This window comes from Paramisgurnus dabryanus, chromosome 16 (assembly GCF_030506205.2).
Source record: "Paramisgurnus dabryanus chromosome 16, PD_genome_1.1, whole genome shotgun sequence".
Classification (NCBI taxonomy): Eukaryota; Metazoa; Chordata; class Actinopteri; order Cypriniformes; family Cobitidae; genus Paramisgurnus; species Paramisgurnus dabryanus.
This window is the reverse complement of record NC_133352.1, coordinates 21,602,136-21,622,772: the sequence shown is the minus strand read 5'-3', so window position 1 is coordinate 21,622,772 and position 20,637 is coordinate 21,602,136. Positions and strand designations below refer to the sequence as shown.

Below are 20,637 nucleotides of genomic sequence, written 5' to 3'. Positions count from 1 at the left end.
TCTTAAAAAAGTCCCCCTTAAAAAGCAACACATACAGAACGCAAGAATGTGTCCCTGTAAGAATGACTCATCACACAGAAAACATCCACATAAATCACTGGAATAAAAAAGTGCATACAAGGAAACAAAATCTAAATAGAGGAGAAACATTTTCATCATGTTTATTTTGTGTCATACAGGTCAAGTTTATAATCTGTTGTATCACTCACCTTGTAGTCCATTCCCATTGGCGCTGGTGCAGGTGGGGGGCGGCGAGGCCTGGGGCCGCACAACGGGAGCAAAAGCGCTCTTCTGTTTAACCGCAGACACCATGTTGGCTGGAGAGAAAGAAAAGATGCCTGAGGAACTGCTGCAGTTGGAGGGAAGACTGGTGGAGGAGGCCATGGTGGGACTGGAAGGAACGACTGAATGAGAAAGTGGGATGAGAAACAAGAGGTAAGAACATACTTCATAGTCCTACAGCGTGTACAATAAAAATAAAAAGCGATACCATGGGAGAACCACTTTTGTTTCCCAAAAGAACCTTTTTAGTCAACTTTTTAGTAAATGCATAGTTCACCCAAAATATAAATGCTGTCATAATTTACTCACCCTCATGTTGTGAGTTTCTTTATTCTGTTGAACACAAAAGAAGATATTTTGATAAATTATAGTTAACACACAGTTGACGGTACCCATTGACTTCAATAGCTATTGTCCTACTATGGAAGTCAATGGGTATGGTCAACTGTGTGCTCATACAGGTTTAGAACAACATGAGGGTTAGTAAATGATGACAGAATTTTTGGGTGAACTATTCCTTTAAGTAATTATATATCATTATTATATGAGGAAAAAAACAAAGAAATGAACACAAAATACTTTTTTTATATTATTCTTTAACTGGTTAAGTTCCCGAGCTGCACAGATTTATAGATCTTGGGCACAGAAGAACATAAATGCTCATTTGTCTCCTGTCCCATCCCTACCACTTCTCCTTTTGTCTAATTATAAACCCTGAGCATTTTCCCCCTCAACGATTTTACAATTACCACTGTCGTATTTCTGCAGCTCTTTTATATCCTGATCTACCTTACTGTTGTTATTATTCTACGCTTAAATTTGATGGCACTTCCATAAGTAAATTCTCCTGAAAGTGTCATAATCCATTTATGAAGGCTGTATCAATTAATGAAAATTGGAGCCTACAAAGCCCACTCTCTCGCATTGATTGAAAGTGTCAGCGTGGAGTCAGTGATCCCGTTAAAATACTTGTTAACATCTCAGAATCAAAGTACCGAAGTTGAATTGCTTCTCCTGCAATTAGTTTATTGATTTAATTAAGACGCTTTAATTTAGAAGCCGCACAAGAAGATTGGTGTTATACGAATGGCTAAGCATTACAGACAGGGCCTGATCGTGATGGAAGAAAATAGAGCGTGGGGGTTTAATTTAGGCTCTTAAAGAAACAGACGCAATAACTGTGATCACCACAGTCAGGGTTACACCTTTAGACATTTTTATGATGAATTTGTCTTTCTCATGCCATCTCATTCACGATGTAAATGATTCAGACAGCTAGATTAAATGTTCAGTACTCACTGGCGTAAGGAGAGTTAGCTGCAGATCCGTTGAGGAAGTTGGGTGACCCTCCCAGTGTAGTCATGCCTGCGTTACCGTATCCATTCATACTGGTAGAGACGGTACTGTAGCTGCCCTGCTGGGGTGTTGAGCTGGGCACATAGCCGTGAGGAGAAACACTGCTTGTGTTCCGACTGAAACCTATAACACATAAGGGTAACACATTAAAATTAACAATATAAAGTAAAAAAAAGACATAACCAAATACACTGGCGAATGACGCGTTATGGGCGTCGCGTTTGCCGTGAAAACATGCGCTATTCGCCTCAAACGCGTCTTCGCCCAAGTTGAAAATATTGAACTTGAGTGAAAAATTACACATTACACAAAATAAAATCCCGCAAGTAATCTAGAGCGAGTAACGCGATGCCCCGCGTTTGGTGTGTACGTAGCATTACTGTGGGTTCACACCAGATGCGAGTTCAGCGATTTGCGCGAGTAGATTACATACAAAGTCAATGCAAAGACGTGATCAGACACAACCTTACCTTGCATGGGGCGATGCGAGTGCTGCGATATGGGCGGCACATTTGCCGCGAAAACACGTGCTATTCGCCTCAAACGCTTCTTCGCCCATGTTGAAAATATTCAACTCCAGCAACAAATTTGCATTACACGAAGTTTAATCCTGCGAGTAATCTAGAGCGAGGGACGCGATGCCCCACGTTTGGTGTGTATGTAGCATTACTGTTGGTTCACACCAGACGCGAGTTCAACGATTTGTGGAGTAGATTACATACAAATTCAATGCAAAGACGCAATCAGACACGCCTTCGCGTGGGGCGATGCAAAAATGATGCAATATGGGCGGCAATATGGACACGCGCTATTCGCCTCAAACGCGTCTTCGCCCAAGTTGAAAATATTCAACTCGAGCGAAAAATTCACATGATACGAAATTAAATCCCGCAATTAATCTAGAGCGAGTAACGCGATGCCCCGTGTTTGGTGTGTACGTAGCATTAGAATGACATCTACAGATACTGATAGATACTGATAGTTTTGCTTTAACTCCTTGTTTCAAATTATTATGTGATTAAATCCTAGAAGTAAAGAGCAAACAAACTACTATTATTTTTTTACCCATTTAAACTGCAAGAACATAATCTGATATAATCTATAATAGTAGAAAAAATTTGTTTATACTGTAGCGATTATATCGATATATTGGCGCATGCAGTTTGAACAAATGTAAAAACAAGCTTTGTATTATTTTAGACGATCTCCGTCTGAACCTCAGTGTGCTTTTTGTGCTTTGTGTCAATGCATGTTAATGACCAGCGAATGCAAAAAGTCTAAGTCGAGCTGAAACTGATGTTAAAGAGCACCTATTTCATTGCTAAAAAAAACTTTATTTTGTGTATTTGATATAATATTGATATGTGTTATACAAGGTTATACAATGTGTTATTAAAACACATTATTTTCCACACACCGTACATTTTTGTAGCTCCAGATTTCCCTGTCTTCCTGAAACACACGGATTTTGTACAAAACTGTTGGTCTGAATACCTCTGACATCAACCAGAAATGAGACGCTCCTACCATGTTTGAAAGATCTGCGCACAATGCAATGCTAACAGTAGTTAACATACAGGCAGAGTCCGAAGCGGGAGGAATTATGATAATGTCGGTCTTGTCTACATCATCAATCCCAGGAAGTAAACTGTTGCCTACAATCTGTGTGTTTGTTGTAGTCCAAGAAAAGAGATTTACGTCCGAAACGATAACGCATAATTTACTTTGGGGGAAGTATCTTTTGCATATCGTTAACATGTACTAATACAAATTTAAAATCATGAATCGGACCATTGGTGTTCTTTAATACCAAATGTAAACAGTCTGTAAATTAACAAATCTTTCCAATAAAATACAAAGAGGACAGAAGCAGACTGTATGGACTATAAATATGCATCTGAACACTAAACGCTGACATGGGTGAAAGCAGCAGGAAGTTCTCGCCGTGGGAGTCCCCGTTGTCTGATACAAAGGCAGCGCTCATCTCTGCGCAGCTTACTATTCATTCGTCCTTTTATCAGAGCCCTGATAGATTACTGCTGACTTAACACAAATCATTCACTGTCACAGACGCAGAGAGATGCTGAGGTAAAGGAGCCCAGAGGTTCAGGAAACATTGCTGAAAGGTTGTATCTGTCTGTACGCTGTCTGTCTCTGTCATTCTTGCCCACTTCCCTGAGCATCTAATTTATCTTTCTACATCTGGCTCTCTCTCTGTTTTGCACTAACATGTGCACATAAGGAAAAACTGCGAGAAGCATGAATGAACTGATAAATGATGATAATACGATTGGTTTCGGGAGCCCAATCTGATCTGGATATTTCATTGAAATGGATTGCAATATCACAACAGAATGCAACCGAATAAAGGGGTATTCTTTAAAAACACTTGTTGAAAGACAAGTCAGCTATCGTGATTCATTGCCATTTTGTAACTGCCTGAACTAGCTTGTCATTTAAAACAGATTGCATCTCCGCTCACCCTGATTGGCTGCTTGTGCGGACTCAGACACATTGACTGCGAGCTGGCTGTGGAACGAGTTCACTCCCATCATGCCAGCGTGGACTGAACTGTTGGCCAAACCTGGCAGCTGGTTGTGACTCCGTGGGACATTGTAAAGCGCCTCTGCGATATCTGCTGCTCTTTTCAGAATGATCTCCTGTTGGGATCAACACAGCACAGGTTAGACAGAATCAATCACGTGATTATAGGAAATGAGTGGCCAAATTATGAAACAAAGTAAATGTGTAACTAGGGAAATGATGATGATTTAATAGGGCATAGCTTTATATGTAGATATGCAATAGCTGTAACTCAGATATGAGCTTTAATGTGCCTGGGCCGTGATATTGAAATATACTTTATTGTCCACTAAGGGACTCTGTAGTGCTGTAATCATCAGAATACATTGTTGTTTCCTTTCACATCATTATATTAATAACAGCAATATATAATAATATCATGTGAAACATCTAAACATAACAATAAAATCATATCATGTCATCATAATCCAATGAATATACATAGTAAAATATTAAATGCCTTATAAAACATTTTACGGGCCAATCAAACACCTAAAATAAAAAGAGATGTATCTCCTAAAATTTATTTGCTTTACCGCTGCATCGTTTTATTTAGTATTTATAATAATAATTCACATACTAGCATCCTATTTTCTCTATATCCATAGTATATACAGTAAGTGTTAAATAAATAAATACACCTTTTCAAATACGATTGAATCTCATAATCACTGACCTAATGAGTTCACACTAAAAAAAACATTAAAAATAAGGAGTGCTTATCTCCCCCTCAATCTAGTATATAAGAAAATGCTTATAAGTTGATAAAGGGGGAGGACTGCACATTTTGGTGGGTCTCATCATAATTCACCCTCATAAAGATGTCAAGAGCGTGTGGAGGTTGGAAGGGGATTGGGGTTCAGAGTGGGAGCTCTTTGAGTGGGTCATGATCCATCCACTGCCCAGTTTAAATAATTCAGCATAGCTGCACTCCTGCTCAGCTCTGCAATCGATGAGCATGAGCCCTCGCTCTCACTTCATAACTGATCTAACATTGAAGATGCCCTTGTGCTCCTTCTAACCAATGAGAAGGAGCTGCTGAGAAATGACATTGGGGGATTTACGTAGAGGAAATATTACTTTAAAACCTCAAATGGATTTGGAAGTGCTAACAAATTCTTAAAACCTGAACGTGAGTTTACACGGATTATTTACTGTGTACTTATATAACACAGTGTACATGTAAACTATTCATGTGTGAGCGGACAGGAATTGAAAACCAGTGCTAGTGTTTGCTACTATCTCACCTGATTATTGTGTGGCATCCCATATAGAGCTTCAACCAGGTCTGCTGCCCTCTTCAGAATCACCTCCTATACACAACAAAAGATAAAATGTTATCTTACAAAATCTCACAGTGCATTAATAACTCACTTGTTAAACTGACTTAATTGATTCACTTAAGCATCTCACTAAGTTCAATTTCCATGTCTACATTGTCACTTGGCAGACAGTCGTCACCTAAAGGAACTTACGGCACAGATATTAAAGGGACGGTCCCTGTGGTACAATCCTGGGTTAAGTGTTTTGCTAAAGGGCACAAAAGTAACAACAGACTGAAGCAACTCTATAGTTCATAGATCGGCCTGTCAAGGTTTAAAATGTGACCTTCGGGTTGCTCATCTGGAGCTTTGACCACAACTACCCTAACACAAACATTTGCACGCGTTAATATACAGTACACCGGTTTTCCCATGTATAAAACATGAATGCAAACACATTTAAAGCAAATGCATGCATGTTTGCACATGCAAACGACCACTCGGCGGGAGATCTGGGCCACACTAACACTATATTCCTTCCAGGTAATCGACTTTCATAACCATAACAGAATGCCTATTTATTACTATCCCTTCAAACACATTAAACATTTATTTACAGTGTTTTTACTCCGTGTATTCATTTTATTTCCTCTAACCTCTATTCTCTTCTTTTTAAAAGTTAATGCGCCGGTGCCGAGGAAATAAGCTCGCAGCGCGACAACCAGAAAATTGTTCTCACCCTCTGAGTGTAACCCTCGCTGCGAACAAGCCCCCGAGCATGTGTGCCTGCCTGCCTGCCAGCCGACATATTGCCTTTCAATCAGCCCCCCTCGCCCCTCATCCCCGCAGCCCGGTGGCCCCAGACGCAACTCACAGACACGAACATGACGAGGGGGTCAGCAAAGCAATAAAGATTTTTAGTGCGCTGTCCAAGGTGCTAAATTCACTCAATAATGGGAGCTCTGGCACTGCGTTAACCCCTCGTTAGGGGTGCGTTGCGGGGGAGGCGCCCGTCTCGGTTCGCCCGGACTCGGGCTGAGTGATTGAGAGAAGCGAGGGAGCCTGGGGAGGCCTAAAGTGGTGCTTTAGTATGGATGTGTGACTCCGATGGGCTCTCTCCTCTTTTACCCTCTCTCGTGGTGGTTCTTTACTGGTTGGAGGAGGAACATAAGGGATGAGAAGCATTAGTAGATGGCTGGGTCCCCTGCTGCACTGGCACAGTGTCATTTATCCAGTTGTACCACCGTTCCTATTTCTATTTCTCTCATGCGCTCTCTCTCTCTTTGTTACAAGGTCTCGTTCCTACCTATCGATCTTCTGTTATTATGATATTGGGGGGGGGGATCTGTTGAGAGGGTAAATCCAATAAGGAAGGGGCCAAAAGTTTGTCCAGATAAACAAATAAATGCTATTAGTACGGGCCGTGTGTGGTGGCCCTGTGTCTGGAAGCGCAGCCCATTTCCTGGGTGAGTATCAGGGCTTCCAGTAAGGGCTGAACAGAGAGCCAGGAGCGGTAAACAGGAAAGAAACCTGATCTTGGATCTGCATGTCTGTATAGCTGTCTATCAGTCAAAGCCATCATAACCCAGATTTTACCTTCCCCCATCTCTCCAACCCCTTCGCTCTCCAGTATAGCTGAAAACAGGACAGCCGCAAGCTATGAGGACTAAGACAGGTGTTTTTCAGATTTGTTTTCCATCAGTGGGAAAAATGAGACGTATGTATACACATTCATAGTAATACATACACAAGCCCATATAAAAGTGAATGAGAGTACGGCCAAACAACCTCAGGCGTAGTGTTTCGAAGATATATAATATCAAACACCAGCAGAGCCCAGCACCGTTAGACCAGCCTCCACATTAATGTGCTTCGGACATTGAATCTTTTCCTGTGTGTAAATTATGGTGGCTTGTAATATGATATACATTCATTAGGAAGGGGACTGCTGAAAAATGAAATAAGGCCCAGGTCACATCTGGAATGTTAAGGCAATGGCGTCTGCACATTTACAAGGAAGCCAGGCCTGTAAAAACATGACAAATTTATTCCTGTGCTTGTTCATTTGCAATTTTATCATCTCCTAATGTTCTATTAGAGCAGTAATACCAGCAGGGTCACTGTCGTTGCTCATGCGGAAAGGAGCGGAGTGATGATGTCATACTTCCTCTTCTGCTCCTCTGACCCCATGGACTCCTGGTCTTGTGGAGGTTTTGATTTTATTAGCTTAACTGAGGTCTGTCACACTTAGACTAAATTACATTTTGAAATGGCGCACATAAAAAAAATTATTTGACAAAGTATGGCATTTTTAATCATACTATGACAACTGATTGGATTCTAACCTTTAAAAATGAGACTGATCCAAATGTTTATGAATTCATTTCACACGTTTCAAAAATCGTTTCTGATCATTTCACTTTTTAAATTATTAAAGTATAAAACAAATTGATAAATAACATAAATGTGTACCACCGTAAAAAAAAGAAATTGTTCAGAAAAATCTAAGCACCCATTCAATTATTCATACATGGTGCACAAAACAAACACAATCTAAGCGGGCTGTATATATAATCTGTTCGAGCTAACCACACAGACTCATATGCCTCTATCTGTTTGCATTAACTGTAAATGCTTGGATCAAACCGTGACCACACTGGTGTGCAATGTCATGCTGTTTATACACTAGGACTGCAATCCATTTCGATAAATGAAGAATATTATACAGTGAACCCTTCCTGACAAGTCTAAACTTCTAACACACCATGAGCAATGATGTAGAAGATACTGAACTGTGGGACAATAGTAATTGTTACTGCTCCTCAGGGGCGGCGCCCGGCGATTTTTCCGGGGCTTCAGCCCCAAATGTTTTGAGTTTAGCCCCGAATGTATTTTGAAAAGTTGACTGACAAATATAAAACTGGACAATAGCCTATGTAAATCAAGTTGTCTTATTTCATTGTGCTTTGGCTTTACTGCGTACAGCCAGTAATAAATATACAAAGGGCTGGGTCTTAAAAAAATCTAGCCTATAGAATACGTTTCTTTGCTTTGTCGGTAGCCTATGGGCTACTCCAATTCTTCCTCTCGGTTGAATATGCAGCAGGTAGGGGAGGAGCTAACGAGAGCAGTATTTAAAGGGATAGTTCGGCCAAAAATGATATTAAACCCATGATTCACTCACCCCCAAGCTGTCCGAGTTGCATATGTCCATCGTTTTTGGATATTTTAGAAAATGTTTTAGATCTTTCAGTTGATTAAATGTTATGTTACGGGGTCCACGACCTTCAAGTCCAAAAAAAGTGCATCCATCCTTCACAAAATAAATCCAAACGGCTCCAGGATGATAAACAAAGGTCTTGTGAGGGTAATCCGCACGGTGTTGTTGTAGAAATATCCATATTTAAAACTTTATTAACGAAAATATACCTTCCGGTAGCTCCGCCATCTTAGTCGCGTCCGCATTCAGGATGAGAGCTTACGCAGCCTACAGATGCTACTGTGCTGCTGCTCTGTGCCCCCCCCCTTCCAAATTTGTCATACGTCACTAAGAAAAGTGCTTACACTACGCTAATACTCTCTCCTGAATACAGAGGAGTCTAAGATGGCGGCGCTACCGGAAGGTATTTATTTTCGTTAATAAAGTTTTAAATATGGATATTTCTACAACAACATCGCGCGGATTACCCTCAGAAGACCTTTGTTTATCATCCTGGAGCCGTTTGGAATTAATTTGTGAAGGATGGACACACTTTTTTTGGACTTGAAGGTCGTGGACCCCGTAACATTACATTTAATCAACTGAAAGATCTAAAACATTTTCTAAAATATCCGAAAATGTGTTTTCTGAGAAACGATGGACATAAGCAACTCGGACAGCTTGGGGGTGAGTAAATCATGGGTTTAATATCATTTTTGGCCGAACTATCCCTTTAACTACAGGAATGGAACTACTGATCTCTACAACGGTAACTTGAAAAAGTATTTTTCAAATTTTAATCAGATAATTTAACACATTATTACATTAAACATAATAATATAAAGCATAATATGAAACTATGAAACAAAATAGTATTTAGAAAAACATCCCCAAAATGCCCCCTTTAATCCTCTCTTACACTGACCTCATTATTTATTCAATTACATCAGCCAATGGCAAGTCTCCGACAGCAATACGTTTATATTTAGTTTTAGATGCTCTGTTTATACTATGTTTTAGATGTTCTGTATATTAAAATAAATGAGTTTGGTTGTAGTATGGTACATAATAGATATAAATGATATAAGATGGTTATACAGTAGGTATACAGTATTGTATGTTTATTTATCACTCAATCGTTATTCCTTTGGCGCAGCAGTTTAAAAAATCTAATTTTGGCGGCTCTGTGACATCATCAGCTGTTGTTTTTTTTCCAAATGTTATTGCTCTTTAATAAATGTAATAAACATAAATCTATTTGCTTTAATAACATGCAACTGGACCTCAGCTTATCAATGATACAAATAGCTGAAATTCGAAGAGTTCAACAGGTTAAGGCAAAGATTAGTATGTGGCTTTTCACAAAGACTGTTTATAAAGCACCTCACCGCAAGAGTGCATTGACTGGATCGTACTGGGAGGTCACGGTGAAATAGAGCAGAATGTCCATGCATATGAGCACAGCTGATGCACGGTTCTTTGACTTTTGCTTATTTGAGTTTGCTCGCTCTGTCAAATGTATTACGCGGAGGCTTATCTACCGTGCTCACCTAACTAAAAATCGAAAATCCCCTCACCCAACATCCCCTCCCCCCGCGTCTTCCATCCATCAATATCTGCCTATCATAAATATCAGTCGCTGTGCTCTTTAACTAATGTGGCTTCATTGCATAATTCAAATTCTCTCTGGACCTAAAAGGTTACCGTCTGAAAGTCAATAACAACCTGTCCACATCCACACAGTACAGAGCCACCAAAATTTTAAGATCCAATAACTCAAAATATCAAAAAGTACGTTTTGGCCATATTTCACTTGAGTTGTCTAATAGTTTTGATTAAGGACAAATGCATATTTAGATGGTATGGTTATACAGATTCCCTGTATAGAGCAGACCGCTCTGCTACCCATAAGCAAGAGGTTTCTTCCTGGAAGCCCAGACTGAATTTAGACCCTGTGGAAGAGCCAAAGGGGATCAGGTGGATGTGAAGTGACAAGGAAAATGTGAGAAACAAACATTGGTAGAGGAAACAGAGAGAGACAAAACAAGGCTACAGTATGGATGTATTGAACAAAGGCCAGGTGCATGGATGCTATTTCACTTGTAAAGATACAAGAAAGCTCACTGAACAATTAGGACTGACCAATCCAAGACACACTAAAAAATCGTAATAATTTTTTTCACATTTTGAACACCTTTTGAACAATTTTTTTTACAATTATTCCTTTTAACATTACACTATAAGTACAATGAAAGTCTTAAAATAATAATGATATGAGACTGGTACATATATTAGCTAGGCTTAAAACGCAACATACTGTATGCAACAAAGGTCATTGCTTCACCTCTTTATCCACCTAGAAGTCCTTGTGGCCTTAAAAGTTAAAGACCCCGTTCAAATCAGTGCTTACAGGGTAAACATAGTACAGTATGAGCATTGAGCACTGTTGGTGTGTTCAGTCTCATCATTACCACCAGTGCAAGATGTGAAACTTCAGATGTGATAATTTTGTTTTCCGAAACATCACAGAAAAACATCTTGTTGAACCACTGCTCAGTAATAAATTACACAGCTTGGCAAACATAGTAGCATGCTTGTTCAAGGACCAAGAGAAACAAGTTAACCTGCCGTGTTCCACACTTGGCCCTCACCTGTGATTGAGTCCAGCAGTTTAGAGAAGTGCCGTCAACAAACTGTTATTGCCTCAATAAAGGGCAAAATCAATAGTGCTGAAATGAGTGGCTGGGCGCAGCAGCCGACGCTGTTAATAACTCGCTGCGAGTGTTAGAGCTGGTAGAGGAACAGAAGAGAGAGAGAGAGAGCGAGTGGGAGAGAAAGGTCTGAAACCTCAACAACTTGTGGAAAATCAGGATAAAATCCATCTGCTAACATCGGCCTTGTCTAGACAATCAACCGGACACGTAGAGGAACACGAGAAATGATTTCTCATTTACCCTCCGTTCTTTCCTATCCGCTCTATCCAATGCTGCCATGGCTTCTCTTCCCCCATGTGGTGACTCAATTATTGTTGGGCGAGCAGTAATAAAGTGAGGGCTGTGGTGCCTTCGATCGGCTGACCTGTGAGAAGGCAGCTCTGGACAGCTGACTTCACCATGATGGATCACCACACTCTCTCTCCCTCTCCATTCTTGCCTGTGTTTCTTTTGTTCTCTCTCTCTCCCTCTCTCTCTCTTTCTCTCTGCCAAGCTGTCAAGGCCTGATTCTAGAGCTGCACATGTGACAGTGTTGTTGAATGCTTTGTTCAATAGTTTTCTATTTGTGATCTCCATTCTTTAAATATCAATGTTATGTAATTGGACATATTATGAATGCCTTTGTGTTGGCACATGCACACTACTTTTTTGACACATGCACACTACTGGTTGTGTCCACAACAGAGACATAGGAAGAGTCAATTTGCCCAATAGTGCCCTACAAAATGGGCTTCAAATTAAAGTCCAGAATATAGATGTTGTATATGGAATTTACTATACACGACATAACTTAAAAAGTAATGTAGAAAAAAATGTATAAATATTTTATTTATCCTAATTAAGTTTTGTTTATACAGTGCCAAAGTCATTTAAAGGGACACTCCACTTTTTTTGAAAATATGCTCATTTTCTAGCTCCCCTAGAGTTAAACATTTGATTTTTACCGTTTTGGAATTCATTCAGCCGATCTCCGGATCTGGCGCTACCTCTTTTAGCATAACTTAGCATAATCCATTGAATCTGATTAGCAGCAGGCATATTGATATTGTGCAGCACCTGAAAATAGTCCCCTGCTATTAAAGGTAACCAAGGGGACTATTTTGGGGCAGTGCGTAATATCACTACGCCTACTGCAGCCATGTTACAGCAGCAAAGTCCTTGATTATTACGCCAGAATGAGAGTATAGTTCCTAGCCATATCTGCCCAGAAAATCACAACTTTTAATTTTCTGTCAGTCTTAGTACACGATGTAACTACAGAAGAGTCAAAATTTTAAATTGGAAAAATATCGAAACTCTTTGGTTATTTTTTAACACGATGCTAATGGTCTAATCAGATTCAATGGATTGTGCTAAGCTATGCTAAAAGTGGTTCCGCCAGACCATTTAAAAGTCAAATGTTTAACTCTAGGGGAGCTGGAAAATTTGCATATTTTCAAAAAAGTGTCCTTTTAACAGCTATATTAAAAATAACCATCAGATTTATTGTCATATAAATTAACAATCATTTATTACTAAATTTGGGGATTTCAAGTATAACTAATTTTAATGTTCTTATAATAATCTCTTATTTAAAAATACATCAATGCGCGAATATCAACACAAGTGCAGTAAACGACATACTGTACATCTGCTCTGTGTATAGGATGAGGTAAATGCTGCATTGGGACCCTGTGCGCTACATACTTCAGTATCCAAATATAACCAAACCAACATCTAACTGCTTCCTCAGGGACTTCCCCCAGGCCTGACCCTGGAGACATCACATAGTGCTAGACAGCCGGGTAGTTTTCCCTGTACCCATTTTATTCAGCACCTCTATTAGAGTGGGGTTGCTCATAACCGGTGGGCTATTCCACCCTATTCATTAAAAAGAAGGGGAACGGTTAAAATATGGGCGGCCGTTAGGCACGATCTCCAGGGAAAGAGACCACGAGTGTATTCTGCTTCCCTTACGCTAAAAACAACCAGAAAGATGTGACAAGTGACCCAAGCCATGACCCACCTAATGTATTCAGATTCATCATCAGACTAACAAAACGGACCCAAAGCAAGCCAAGATTAAGGCCACGGCGAGCATATGTGAGCAACACGATGCCCCAATTTCAATGAAATTTACCAGACGGCTCCAACACGACAGACGGAATAAATAACTATCAAATAGTTCATTTTTTTTAGACTGGTAAGAATGTTAAAGTTAAAATACCTAGCAATTAATACTGCCATGTAATCTAACATCATTATAAGGGGGTATTTATATATCTTCATCAGTGACATCAATGAACCTGTAATGTAACACCAGCTATCGGTGCTGGGAGAAGCGGATAGCAACAGATGTGTGTACTGGTGATTTTCACAAGGCCCTTTAGGAACTGGGTCAACTGAGCTATAATACATGATGGAGGGCAGAAGTCTGCATTTGTGTGTGTGTGTGCTAGAACTGGGTTCAGACTGTGAGACTGCAGAGGAAGGTATTTAAACAATGTCCATGTGGTTCATTATGGACTCAGATCAAACGCTGCTGCCCTCTTTAGCTCCACTGACAGGAGACAGGGGATCTGTCCTCTGCCCACCAGCTGCGGAATGGGCGCTAGCACGAATGGGATTGTGGGAGACCAGTGAGTGAGTGAGACGAGAGAGGGAAAGCAGAAATAGATAGATGGATGAGGAGGGAAGTCTGCAAAATCTTAACTCCGGCATCAACAAAGCCCAGTTATGACATCACTTCCTGTTAAACCCTGTAGTGTCATAAGGGGCTATTAAAGCGCCTATCACATTTGACTAGCTCCTTGGGGTGTTTGTAAAGCACTATTCTTTATAAATCTGCTTTGTAACAATAAGTATTGTGAACAGCGGTAAAAAATAAACTGCATTAAATTTATAACAGACGCTATGAAACTCTTCAGATCAGTCAAGATGACATATTAAAATATAAGATTTAGGGTCAAAATGAACTATTGCCAATGGTGAATTAAGCAGATTTATGAGCCATAACAGCTATGTAACTGTATTTGAATTATTAAATATGTATACTTTTTGTCTTATACCAGCAAAAGTAAGACTTTAAGCTCCAATGATTTATTTCTTGTTTTTCTATTAAATCACAAATACATTTCCATATTTGTGACCCTGTCTGTGAAATCCACGCCAAAGTCTCACAATCAAAAATGATGAGATTAGGAGCATCAAAGTCTTCCTCAGTCAATATTAAAGATATCAAGGTTATAATGTTCTTTACATTATATAAGATGATTTTACGTAGAAAACATTAAAGTGGACATTTCACAGAACTTTTTAAGATATAAAAAAAAATTGGTGTCCCCAGAATACATGTGTGAAGTTTTAGCTCAAAATATTCCACAGATAATTTATTATAACATGTTAAAATTGCCACTTTGTGGGTATGAGCACAAATGTGGGTGTGGGTATCTGTGTGTGTCCTTTTAAATGCAAATGAGCTGATCTCTGCACTAAATGGCAGTGCCGTGGTTGGATAGAGCAGATTTAGGGGCGGTATTATCCCCTTCTGACATCACAAGGGGAGCCAAATTTCAATGATCTATTTTTTCACATGCTTGCAGAGAATGGTTTACCAAAACTAAGTTGCTGGGTTGATCTTTTTCACATTTTCTAGGTTGATAGAAGCACTGGGGACACAATTATAGCACTAAAACATGAAAAAAGTCAGATTTTCATGATATGTCCTCTTTAAATCACAAAAAAAAATAAAGTTGGGTTTTATGCATTAATGCAACAAAGCCATGCGTATTCAATGTTAATTTTGAACCCTGTTTCATCTGAATGCTGAACTTGTGATTTTAAACCGATGCAGGACAAAACACCTTAACCACTTGGCTAACATCTCCACATTTGCCTGATTCCTCTAGATTGGATCTGATGTTGCATTCGTTGACCCTGCAGTCTAATTTGACATCTTTAAGGTATAATGGATTGGGAGTTGGCTTATAGGCCATGAATACTGATAACCCAGCTCTGATACAGAAGGCTTCTAACAGCACAAGGTCAGTCACCATAATTACTCTTTTTTTACACTATTAAGTGGTGCTGCTGAAGTGGGGCTCAGGGGTATAGGACACACACAACAAGATAAAGTAATGTTTATTTATCCGTCCCTACGGATCCATTTACTCGGCCTGTCTCTCCTTAAGAACTCGTGCGTGGAAAGAGAAATAAACACCTAACTGGGTCCACAACTGCATTTTTCATTTTTTTAACAGAGCACACTGAACCCAACTGTGTGAGATTGCCAACCTGAATATACAGTATGTAATCGATAGACTGAAGGAGCCAGGATGAATGGTACTAGCTTCATCTACGGATTAATAGGGTATTGTGGATATTGAAAATTGGGACCAGTGTGCTTATGTTGGTAATTGCTTTGTGAAATAGTGATATTGAAACATAATAGTTATTTGACGTTAGAGAACTGACCTTTGGTAAGCGCTCGGGATCGCCTGGGTGTCTGGGAATGACCTTCTGTAGCCGCTGGAAACCATAGTCAATAGTGGGTTCATTCAGTGCTGCGGGCAAAAGAAAATTGAACCCTGTCAGTACAGAAAAATTCAACACACATCTGTAATTAGTTACTATTAGGAATATATGAATATATCAATGAACATATGTGGATACGTTTCGATTCCTTTAGACATGAATATGGTACCACAAAGCAAATTATTAGTATTTTATTAAAACCAATGTAACAATGTAGCATTGTAATGGCAAAATTATTATGACCTGTGATCAACACAATACTACAAGGTGCCTTTATACATTTGCTGTGTCCTCCTTAACACACGGTGCAAACTCAAATAGCAAACACAGGATTCGACTTCCTCTCTGTTTTGCATATAAGCACCACTAATCTGCAAAACAAATCTATAGACGTCCATAATTCAATTAAAGTTTTCATTTCTGTAAAGCGGCACCTCCCACTCCTCAGAGGACCACAGAAAGCTTCATGAATCTTCATGGAGCACCGAGCAATAAAATAATATTGAAAAAGGAACCCGATCTGTGTGATAGGGCCAAACATCCTGCACGGGTGGACCACATGCCGTTTGGCCCCGTGTTTTTCTAACCTCCTTGGATTGAGGGGACTTTCACACTGAGACAATGGTCCTTTCTCTACCAGTCCATGAGCTTATTTGTGTGTTTATCTGTTGTGGCGCTAAACTGAAGCCCTCTGGGGCACATTTACACAGGGCCCTTATGTGGTTCATTGAGATAATGAGAGATTTACAGAGAGATATGTGCTAGCAGTGACGTTGATTTGCATCATACAGTGATCCCCAAAAGTATTTCAGACACTTAAGCCACACTCCAAAATGTTTATACATAACAAACCACATGGCATCTGAAAACAAATAATAAACGATTATAATAATGCTTTACCAAGTGAAAGTGTCTGTAATAATGCTTCAGGAAATCAGACTTCAAGTTCACACATAAATTAAATCTCTCTTGTTCCTAATAAAAAGGTTTTTATAATGGGTCCCATCTCTTTCTGTTTAATATTCAGAAATAGCAAGATCTTGTGAATATTGCACGAGTGGGACGCAGTCACTTAAGGTGCTGATGTAATGTATTCCATAATGAAACAAAGTCAATGAAGAGGCCAAGATCCAACATTAATAATCAAACACTGTAATAAAATGAAATTTGAGCATCTGACACACTGTAAAGCAAAGACTCTCTGGCCTTTCATAGTTGCTCACTTTTTACTTTCTCTCTCTTCCACTCTCCTTCACACATGCACACACTTTTCCTTTCATTCTCTCTCTTTTTTTTCTTTTTTGATGGACTGACTTGACTTTTTTTGCCTGAAGCCTCAAATCTCAAGCTCAACAGAAGAGGGGCAGAAAATAGCAATTCGACCCACAGTTAATTGTTTGGACGAGGCTGGGGGATGAGCAGAACTACAACACCATCTCTCTTTCTCTCTCCGGCCTCCCTTCTGTTTGCCCTATAGGGCACAGCCTGGACGTTTCCTGCGGGAGTAAACCCAGGTCCCCTTAGCTCCACAGCTGAGAGGACAGACTGTGGGGAGTCTCCGAGTGCAGTGGAGTGGATTCAAATGGCTAAAGGCCCAGACAAAACCAGACCCCTGGAGCCCTAAACACAAGCTGGCCTACCAAAAACAGGGCAGTTCTGACTGTAGATCAATGCCTCTTAATATAAAACATCCATAGCCAGGTGCAAACGTTGTATATTTTGCAATAACTTCATTAGATGGTGTCGGCTAATAACATCTACAGCGCGGTGAGAGATAACAGTGAGTGGATATCTGATTGAGAGCTAGCATTAACCTGGACTTTCTCGCCATCACAGCCGCATGGATGCACAGTCACTCACTTAACTCTGTGATTGACTGAGTGTTTAGTTAAAGAGCAAAAAGAAAAAAAAAACAGTTAAAACAATCCCGAAGCATGATGGAGAACAGACCGTGGCTATCGGCGAAGGAAAGAACAACAAAAACAGCAGAATGTGACAGAATGATTCAAAGCCACCCCACGGCTGACAATACATCATATCTAAATAGACTTCCTGTAATCAGACCTGTTGGTGGTTTGGAGACGGGGATGTGGAAGTGTGGACCGGGGCAAAGCACAGTATCAGCCGAGTGGAGCGTAAATGGGGGAAGCTGATAGTAGAAATTTGTTATAATGAATGAATGGACGGTGGATGTAAGAAAAGAAAAAATCGAAAAGGAAAAAGACAGAAAGATTATTTGTTCTGCTTGGTTATTCAAACAAAAAAAAAAAAACAATGAAAAATGATGATTCATTGTTAATTAGAATAATGGTCAATGATAACATAATATGTGGGATTAGAAGTAAAGACAATGTTATCTTTAAAAATACAAAAGCAATAAAATCTAAAGAAGACCAGGTCTTTAGTAAATAACCACAAAATACACTTAAGAGTGAATAATGAAGTGACTTTTTGAGCAGAGGCCTGGACAGGAACATTCAAAGTATGTCTCTTTCAAAAGGACCCATGTGCTAGCATAATGAGGCATGGGGTTGTGCATCAGTGGACCTCTGAGGAGGGCGGTGAGTTAATGTGCTGATATAGAGATGGATGGGCCAGATCTTAGCCTATACTATACTCAGCCACACTTCTAGACATCTGCACATGTTTACTCTCCTTTATTGCTATTGATTTTCACATACTGTACAATTCCCTCACCAGCCAACTGGATAATGGACACTTGCTGAGAGAGAGAGGCGGGGAGAGAGAAAGAATGGGTGAGACAATAAATAGTTAGCATGAGTGCTACTAATTCTGTGTATCTAATGACACTCGCACACCCACCCAATTTCACGAACATGCGCACATGCAATAATAGTCTGTGTCGATAATAAACTTGACACTGACCAGTAATGGCCTATTTAGCCTATTGTCTATGGGTGGCAAGTCCCTGGATCTTACCTCACTTCAGGTATTTAAGTCTAAACTAAATCTGTTTATTCAAGACCGAGGCTTTGAACCGGTTCACGGAACGAAAACGAAAACCAGAAACTTTTAATGTTTTGCAAGGAACAGAAACGAAACCAGAAACTTTCAAAAAAATATATGTTCTGCAAAAGAATCGTTTATCTAAAATAATTTAAATTTAAATAAGGTGAAAGTCGATCATTTGCACGTGTTTCAAAGGCTTGCGAATGTTAACACTTAAGTGATTTTAAACAATTTAACCACAAAAAGGCTCTAAAGTTAGCAATTTTCTGTACGCACAGACGCACATGCGATTGAATGTGTCCGGTCTAACTTGTGATTATCCCTATGCCCTTCAAAGATCAAAACTCTGTCTGTGTGTGTGTGCACATGTTTAAGTACACTCAAAAGTGCATACACGGAGAGATGCGTTTCAAAAAGCAAGCCAACAATCTTTCTGTTCTTGACAGGACACATACAAACAAAATGATCTTGAAATACCACAGTATTCTTTTTCTAATAAAAACATTTGTTTAAGTTGTTTGCCAATAAATGACATGGCAGAAATTGTCCTTGTCTTAATTCATGTATAATGCTGAAATACATAGGCATGTTCGAATTACAGTTATGCCGCTTACATAATTTAGCTTTTTTAATGTTTGATGACAAGATAGAGACTTAAGGAATATTATGCAATGCATACTGATAATTTAAGTTTAATGTCCTAATGATCAGCCTACTTGTTTGTCCCACAGCTAACATGGAACGTTAATAACTGATTCGGAAACTAATTTTTTCGTTCTAACCAGATCAGGAACATCAATTTTAGGGTTAAACCAAAAACTGGAAACGTTAAAATACTGTTTCTGTTCGGAACGAACCAACTGTGAAAAATCTGGTTCAAAGCCCTGTTCAGTACTGCCGGTCATAATGTATCTTGAGTATGGGAAAGGTGCTATAGAAATTAAACATATTTCTATTATAAAAACAAACCAAACTCTTCAGACTACACCTCAGGGGTCACAGAGTGAACTTCATCATAAAGTTCTTTCAAAACAGTGTGTTTTTAGAGATACACCAAAGTGGTGAGTAAAATCCCATGAGTCTATTGATTTCCTAAACCTTGATGTCTTATTTGGTGTGCAATTTTGTTTACCAAACCATACGCCACATACCTGTTTACTTACAGAGAAACACCTTTCGACTGTCTGAGCACTTGTTTACTTTTACAATTTCAGGCTTGCAAGCTGCGGTTTTCATTTCTTACTGGGCTTATACAGTGGTTTCACCACTGAAATATCTTGGTGATACTGGATAGCGGTCCGACATACATGATAGAGTTGGTCTCATGTCATCACAGATTCATGGCACCGATCCAATTTCATATGTGAAAGAGAAGGAAAAGGTTATGTGTGATGTCATGAGCGCTCGGCCTGAAATAAAATCTCCAAAATCAATATTGAAAGGAGCAGAATATCTGCTGTGTGCCGTCTTGTTATGTTTAATGAATATAATCGATCTAAGCAAATATAAGACTGTTGCCCATTTAAACGGATTTCCGAGTGGTGCGAATTGAATTTTCTGCCTCGTGAACACCGAAACTATCATGGAACAGACTTGATTTCCCCCAAAAAACAATGCTACAAATATATTAACAATCCAATCGCCCCTCTTTCGCCAGAAGATGGGATCACAGCGAGTAAAACATATCAGGCAATAAATAAATAAATGAACAACAAGCACTGCTTGAAGGATTCCTCGCAATCACGCAGATCAATGCTCA

At 39.5% G+C, this 20,637-nt stretch overlaps 1 protein-coding gene across 4 annotated transcripts in view; it reads right to left on the bottom strand.

Annotated features, from left to right (window-relative positions):
* Nucleotides 1-20,637, bottom strand: part of ebf1a (EBF transcription factor 1a) — a 133,584-nt gene that overhangs the window by 9,530 nt on the left and 103,417 nt on the right. For 3 of the 4 annotated variants that reach the window (XM_065272339.1, XM_065272346.1, XM_065272356.1), the window contains exons 11-15: nucleotides 15,849-15,937; nucleotides 5,469-5,534; nucleotides 4,121-4,298; nucleotides 1,582-1,761; nucleotides 210-404 (exon numbers count right to left, since the gene is read on the bottom strand). In XM_065272339.1, the coding sequence (XP_065128411.1) occupies nucleotides 210-404; nucleotides 1,582-1,761; nucleotides 4,121-4,298; nucleotides 5,469-5,534; nucleotides 15,849-15,937 (708 nt within the window). Of the gene's footprint in view, nucleotides 1-209; nucleotides 405-591; nucleotides 616-1,581; nucleotides 1,762-4,120; nucleotides 4,299-5,468; nucleotides 5,535-15,848; nucleotides 15,938-20,637 lie in introns of those variants that run through there. The other variant, XM_065272363.1, reaches the window with a different exon arrangement.